General features: G+C 36.4%; 1 protein-coding gene across 1 annotated transcript; it reads right to left on the bottom strand.

Moving 5' to 3' along the window:
- Positions 1-997: 997 nt before the first annotated feature.
- Positions 998-5,929, bottom strand: LOC113322869 (cycloartenol-C-24-methyltransferase-like). The gene is made up of 14 exons (XM_026571045.1): positions 5,784-5,929; positions 5,504-5,632; positions 5,061-5,127; positions 4,264-4,337; positions 3,992-4,076; positions 3,803-3,858; positions 2,895-2,949; positions 2,688-2,735; positions 2,464-2,547; positions 2,222-2,338; positions 2,048-2,131; positions 1,810-1,935; positions 1,600-1,697; positions 998-1,395 (listed from the first exon to the last, which is right to left on the bottom strand). The coding sequence occupies exons 2-14, from the start codon at positions 5,584-5,586 to the stop codon at positions 1,320-1,322; spliced, it is 1,053 nt and encodes a 350-aa protein (XP_026426830.1). The 5' UTR covers positions 5,587-5,632; positions 5,784-5,929; the 3' UTR covers positions 998-1,319.
- Positions 5,930-8,066: the final 2,137 nt, after the last annotated feature.

Below are 8,066 nucleotides of genomic sequence, written 5' to 3'. Positions count from 1 at the left end.
AAAGTTTTTGAAAACAAGCACATAAACTGTTGATACACCACTAATGCTATTAGAAGTATGGTACATCAATGTTTGTGAGACCCTCGGGTTCAGGCGAATGCCAACATTGTAGTTATCACAAAAGCTTGGTCTCCTCCATCTAATAATCAACTGAAAATGAATATAGCTGCCTTTTTTGATCAGTTTACTAAGAACATATGTATTGGTCTAATTATCAGAGACTCTGCAGGTACAACCAGAGGTATCAGGGGCAGACACATCGATTGAGGATTAGATGCAGAGCAGGCAGAATGCTTAGTCATGAAGGAAGCTATATCATGGGCCAAAAAAATGCAGTTGCAAACTTAATCTTTGAATCGGATTGTCAGAATGTAGTTAGTTCTATCAACAAGGCCAATCCTTTTGTACATTGGATGAACTAAGGGATTGTCGATGAAATAAGGCATCTTGTTGTTTCCTTTCAATATCTTGGTGTCAGTCATGCCGAAAGAACTTCTAATAACATAGCCCATGTAATAGCTAACAAAGCTGGAGCTATCAAATCCTCGTTTGATTTTTAGTGTAACATCCTCGAGGAATATGCTAAGATTATTAGGGACGACATGATTGTTAGCAAGAAAGCTTAAATGAAGTAGTTCTTGTGCATCAAAAAAAGAAGTTTAAGTGTAGATTTCTACCAATTCAGGTCGCAAGACAAATTTATACAGAAGGCCAGATTTAGACGGCCGGTAAAAGATCTTAAAGGACCCACAAGGTAAATTCCGGGTTACAAATTTACAATGCATAATTGATATTTCATATTTGCAGATTTTGGATCACAATAGCATATTTGATTTGGGATAATTCCATTTTATCCCACTTGCCTGGGTACTACACAGTTAACCTCCTTACAAAACTTTTCACGGTCTTGTTACCAAGTTAACCTCCTTACAAAAACTCTTCACAGTCTTGTTACCAAGTAGCAGTACAAAAACCCTAATAGATATTAGACACGATGTTGCCTTTTTCGGAAGATTTTAGCACGGGTGTAAAGATTCAGTACAAAATCAAGTACACTGAACTGTCAATTAAACAAACACTCAATAAATTAAAGAGTGGATAACAAATCTAATGCAATAAAAGAACAAGCAACCAGATGAGAGCGAATGGTAATGATAGTTATCAGCTACTCTAGTGGTCAGTTCCATCTTAGAAGGTCTATTCATTTGCTTGAGCCCTTGTGGAATTACAAACAAGGTGAAGCTTGTAAAATAGGTTTCCAGCTCATCTCATAGTTGCACGGGAACGTCCAAGCCAAAGAAAAACAGGGTACATGCAGCTTATGAGTCTTGAGTTTCTGAAGCTGATAGTGGTTTGCGTGCCAAGAAGAAGTACATCGGTGTGAAAATCTCTTTCCTGTAGACATATAGGTCAGTGATTGTAGAAAACCTTTAATAACGAAAGCTGTAATGGTCTAATTTCTAAACAAATATATCATCTAGGATTCTAGTGGTAGTATTTGGAAATATGAGTGGAGAATGCATCAATTTTTGGCGTGGATATAAGGGTCTATATATAGAAAGGGAAATGTGGGTATAGTCCCAAAGGGACTTTTCTTACTTTCCACCAGCTACAAGGCCTTCAGCAGCTTCCTCGAGGAACATTTGAACTCTTTGACTTCCTGCAGGAGCAAGACCCACATACTCCAAGGCTTTCACCTGCACAATGCAAAGGATTTTACCTACTACTTAACTACCCCCATGACAAAAACAATCATAGGAAACAAATTCGTCAAATTTGAAATTTCCATTAAATGTTAAGAAAGCTAACCATATTTCTTGTGACAAAACGTCCCATAGCTGTAAGACGGAAGCTAGTCAAAGAGAAGTGACTTTTGTCCAAAGGCAAATACCAAGGCACAGGCGAATCCTCAGCAAGATCTTTATCCCATATAACCTATTCACATATACCCCAAGGCTTCATCAGATGAAGTTATCAAGCAATTGGAAACAGAGATAGTGAGTCCACATGAAAAAATTCAAGACGGTACAACATGAAGGATGCTTACTTCAAACCCTGCAAGCTTCAGAGCTTCGAGACATTGTTTTGTGTGCCTTATGTCCGGGAGGCCATCCCCGAGCTCAATTGCTGCCTGGTCAGAGGAAATAGATTTATCATCTCATAACACGAAAATATTTTAAGGTGAAATATCTCCGATCCCGTTCAATGCATGTTATACTACCTTGATTTTCTGGTGCTCTTGGTTACTGGGGTCAAAAGAATCAGTCATGCACCACTCGTATGCAGCAAAATGTTGTCCAGGCTTTAACACCCTGTAGATCTCTTTGTAACAACCTAGCTGTTTGAGCCATAAAACAATGAAATGCCGATGTCAGTAGAGAAATACCAGAAACTGTGACAAACAGAAGGCCACAAGCACTAAGAATTTCAAATCTTAATTGAGTATATTGTTGAAGCACATACAGCATCTGGGGCGTGGCAGGTCGCTTCTACTGCATACACTGCATCATAGGTGTTATCAGCAAAAGGCATTTTCATGAAGTCGGCCTGCAATAGTAGATAAACATAATTAAGTAATCTGTTGCTGAGATCATAACAAGACAAAGTAACAAAGAACCAACAGTCAAACAGAAAGATAACCATAGAAAGGGATTACAGAACAAAAAAATACAAATACTGAAAACTACCTTCACGAAATTGCAGGTACCATCAACTCCAGCAGCTCGATTAAGTGTCTGCCAATCAGAAAATGTGAGTGTAGGTAAGTAACCATATTTGAAGAAAGAAACCTTTTTAATTCATGAGAATGGAAATGGAGTTTAGTCTTTATACTAGGAAATTATGTGTCGGCTAAAAACAATACATTATCATTAAGCAAAGAAATATATACAAACCTTGCCTCTTGTTATCTGGTATTCATTGTTGTTTAACCCTGTAACAGAAGTGCCACTGCAAAGGATCACCAGAGAAGCTCATCATTTAATGGTTTGAAGTACATTAATTTCAGTCTATGGGTCATCTTAGCTAAGAAAACAAATTCCCGACCAGTTTCCACACTGAACATTGTACAGTAAACGTAATTGGTCCTGCCTGATCCAGAATGGGTCAAAGATGTTTCAAACTGTACTAATATGGCTTTTTCTTGCACTTGGGGCATGAACACTGACATTTGAAAGTGTGGGGGATGATATATAACGATATCGTGACCCAAATAATGCAAGTTTCGTTTTGGATAAGAGAGTGCGAGAAATAGCCACAAGTAAACTCCAATTGTTACTGTTTCAACACACACCAAGATTTATTTCATAAAATTATTTTCATTTGGGCTGTTTCAATATAGTTTTTTTATCATGACCCAAATAATGCTAGTTTCATTTTTGAAAAGGAGAGTGGGATAAATAGCCTTAAGTAAATTAACTTTGTTTCTGTTTCAGCATACTCTAAATAGCCTTAATATCATTGGTTGTTTGAAACTGCGTTATGGTCAATAAGCAAAAACAAACAAAAACAAACGGCCTCCTTTATAAAAAGAGAGGAAAAACAATGACATTTTCTCTCTGAATTACTTTTTAAATATTTTTTTTGGAACTACAGGTTTCTCTCATAACACCAGCTTTAAAATACTAACACAAACCACACAGTACCAATATGGTAGAAGAAACATGTGGAAAGCATGCTAGGCATTGGGACAATCCAATCATCTGATAACTAACTAATTTTAAGAAGTATTAACATCTCAAGCACGTGGAACCGTAAAAGAAACGATTCTGGTAAAATTTATCATGAGTCATTGAAACGATACCTAAATCTAGCAACTTCTCTGAGCGGTCCTCCAATACCACATCCAACGTCCAACACCTATGTTGAAAATCGAATGAAGAGTTTAATGATTTGCACCCAAGAAACATAAGAGGTGAAAATTAAACCCCAGGTAAGAAAAGATCAACGTATAATTCCAGTGATACAAAGCATGCAATCAACTAATTTGTACCTTCTGTCCACGTTTCAAGCCAAGATTCAAAGCTAAAAAGTGCTCATGACGCTTAATGCTCTCCCTAAGCGACTCTCCATTCCATCTGATGATGAAAGTCATGCCCAAGCTTAGACCATACTCATCAACAAAGATTGCAAACAATCCATATAAACAGACTAAATGGGCTTATCGAAAACAGACTGTATTGTGATTGGCATGTAAAAGCCACAAAGAAGAAATACAACTATAACTTCTCAAAGTACAAAATAAACATAGTGCTAACAGCTGACCTGTGTGCAAAATGGAAAGATTCTCCCCAGCCATATTCATAGAAGCTGGTCACTAGATCATAGTATTTGTTTACCTGAATTCCACACAAATACACACAGTTCATATTGATTATTTCTAATCTTAAGAATAACATGGAAGAATCTTATCCATGAACATAGAATTAAGAGAGACAAGACAAAGAAAAACACAAAATTGTAATATAGGAAATGTTTGAGTAGTTTACACTCAGAAAACCAAGCAATATGAAGTATATGCATAGTGATTAACCACATTAAGAACGCTTCTATAAGTTCACAAAAACAGCAAAAGGAAACCTTTATTTACCTACATATTGGTTTTGTTTTTATAGATCTACTCAGAATTCAGAAACATTGCTGCCATTTCAGCCGCGTTTCAAGTCAATAAGAGAGATACCTTGACCTATACCTACTCATTGTGTACTCTTCAGATAAATTACAACCTTAGTCACTCAATAACAATATCGCATTTCAAGCTCGAATAGTTTTAGAAGAGAACTTCATGAATTCTTTATCATATTTTTTTAATCTTGAAGTAGCTTCTCCAACAGAGTTAGAAAAGAGCTAGGTCATAATTCTTGCATGCCTTGGATATTGTCGTGTGACTCTGTCATGTAAAAGTTAATCCCACTTAAAAGTATCGACATACATGTTCAGAGGATCCAACATCAAATAAATGTTGATTTGCCCAAAAATATCTAGCTAAAAGGTGAGTTTTCCACACGTAAGGTTAGAGTACAGTTGGTAAATCTCCCAGATAGAATAGAAGAAAACCTCACCATGTCAGTGTAGTTTTCTTTTCTGTCTGCCTCTTCTCCTCCATAACTGACATGATACTTCTCGTACCTATAAGATAATATCAGGCACCAAATGATTACAAAGGAGAAAAAAAAAACTCAAAAAACTGAACTATTATCAGAATCCGATTGGCACAAATACAGTCAGCTCAAGTGCTAATGAACTAGTACAATATTAATCAAGATCTAAAAATTGCTAAGGAATTTAAGAAAACACGATTGTCAGAATCACAAAACCAGATCCACTGAAAATGACCATTAAGAATTCAATTTCTATGAACTATTCAGTTTGGAAGAACCAAAATAGTAGATCAGAAACTAATCGGATGAATAGAAGAGATAAACTAATACAAAAAAGGTTAATCATAGTCATTAAATAAAATTCGTAACACACATGCAGAATGTTGATTAAAGAGAATATATACTTATCAACAGCTGAAAGCACTTCCTTTTTCTCGATCTTTCCGCCAACACCAGATGCGAGATCAAATGTTCCTGATTTCGACATTATCGATTTTCTTTCTCTTTCGTTCCTTTCAAAACCTCACAAGGATCTGTACCACAGATTCAAATTGTACAAATGTTTAACTCCAACATACAAAAAAGAATAATCAATTGCAAATAAAGTGGAAATCAGTCTTTCTACAGTAAAACAGGCGGCATTACACAAAATCTAGAGAAATCGTGGAGAAGAAAAGTACTTACGTGTGTGTTGAAAGGAGAATCTGAAAATCTTTGGGAGAAAAATCTTGAGGGGGAGAAAGACAATATATATAAAGAGCCGTGAAATGGAATATGAATCCACTACTGCAGCCTGTTTAGCTTTGCCAGCGCAAAATAACAAACATGGCTTTTGCTGTAGCATTAATACAGCATAATGAGATATTTTACGAATAATATCCTTTCATTTAAAATGTCCACGAGTGAGTTGGAGGGAGTTTAATGTATTTTGAATTTTGGGGATTTTGAGGGAGTGTAATAGAGTATTGGGAGCTTGAGAAAATTTGGTGTGTTGAGTGTAGGGAGTTTGAGAGACTCTCCCAAAATCTCTACTTTTTTGAGAGATTTCGAGTGAGGCAAAAATACATTATAAACTTCCTAGAACATCCCATAACTCCAAAAAAAAAACAAACTCCTTATCATTCTAATTTTTACCACTAACATGGAGTTTAAGAGTTTCTTTCAAACTCCCCCACGACTAACACGGTTTTCTAGGGAGTTGGGGAGACTCTTCTAAACTCTCCCACGACTAACGGGGATTTTAAGAGACTCCCTCGAATTCCCTCACGACTAACGGGAAAAAACACAACTACACCCAACTCCCCTAATTTCCTTGAGGACTAACACCCTGGACATTAATTAGAATCGTCCAAGAAAGTTGATGCGAATATTTTAGATTACTGAGTGGGGTATTTTGGTAAAAGTAACTTGTTACGGTTCTTGCCTATAGATACGGAAAACGACCAATCCAGCCGTATATGATTATCCATCCAACTAGACTGGTGAGTTCCACATCATATGGTTAACTTCTGTGTTTGAATAAGTCAAAAATATAACAACTCATACTCAGAAGGACAAATGGTGGACGATGAAATTGATGTGTCCTGAATCTTAAGAGGCATCTTCCGTAAATGATAAGAGGCATCTTCCCTAAATGAGATGGTTTTATGTGGCCACAGGTAACAGTGCAGACTGCCTAGTGCAGACTCTAATAAGTGGAGTGCTTGGCAATAATATTTGGAACACGTTCGTATTGTAATTTAATGCATTCACAAATACATGATGTGTAGGAATAGAATATCGCAATTGTATTATATGCGAGTAAGGAATAATTAGATGTGTGCAAAGAGCGTCGCATACACTCAGATGTGATAAGGAATTGAATAATGTCAACCTAATCACGAATAAAATGTGAAGAACTGTGCGAAATTTATAAGGTCTGCGAAAATAACCAATGTACATGTGCGATAATATCGTACAAGGATTCCGAAAATAAAGGATCTCTTAGTTGTCATCCATTATGTAATATCCTATATAAAAAGTAATTGGTCTATAGAGGGGGAGAGTTCTTTAGAGGGACTTTGGTCAAGAAATTAGGAGAGAAAGATTGTAAACCTGAATTTCCCATTACCTTGTAATTGTTCTTGTGATTTTAATAAATAGAAAGATGATTCACTTTGAGGCTGGTTAATTACTAGTAGATTCTTATATTTGTGTGGTTGTGAGATTTCTTGCAACTACATTTGGCGCTAGAAAACAACTCGGAGTGATAAATCCTGGTGGTGAATTTGTTTAGAAGTTCAATCTCAGAAAAACAAGAGTGATGGCGAGAATTAGATCCGTTATTCAACCAATGGCGGCGAGAATGAGTACAAGAATTGCTGAGAGAAGAAGAGATGAAATTCCAAATCAACTAGGGATGGGAGAAGAGAATATTCAAGGAAACGAAGATCCAATTGGAACTCAACGTACACAAGAACAGAACAATCCTATTGATTATGATAGAGGAAGCCTACATACTTCACAAACTGATTCAACTGAAGAAGAAGAGCAAAGAACTGTAGCAATGGGAATGATAGAAGGAGATGACAATAATATGACAATCGCAGAATTGAGACAAAGATTGATCGCATAAAGACGTAGAGAAGATGAAATACGTGCGGACCTTATACGACAAAATGATGATTTGAGAGAAGAGAATCTTAGGTTACAAGATCGGAGATCGATAAGTACAACCAGTACATGATCGAGATCAATAAACAATAGAATTTTATCAAGACAAAGTCGATCTAACCAAGGACATACTCGAAGAGAACGAAATCTATGAGTTATTGACGAAAACCTGCAGTTAGATGACAATCAACAAGAACATGATCGATATGAGCAACCACGAGAACATCATCATAAGAGAGAAAATCAAAGAATTGACAGGTATCAAAATGCTGGAGAACGTCATCACATCCTTCACGAGCGAGGTAATAATGAGGA

The sequence above is a fragment of the Papaver somniferum genome, chromosome 11 (genome assembly GCF_003573695.1).
Source record: "Papaver somniferum cultivar HN1 chromosome 11, ASM357369v1, whole genome shotgun sequence".
Classification (NCBI taxonomy): domain Eukaryota; kingdom Viridiplantae; phylum Streptophyta; class Magnoliopsida; order Ranunculales; family Papaveraceae; genus Papaver; species Papaver somniferum.
The sequence above is the reverse complement of the archived record's forward strand: the minus strand, read 5'-3'. Positions and strand labels throughout refer to the sequence as shown.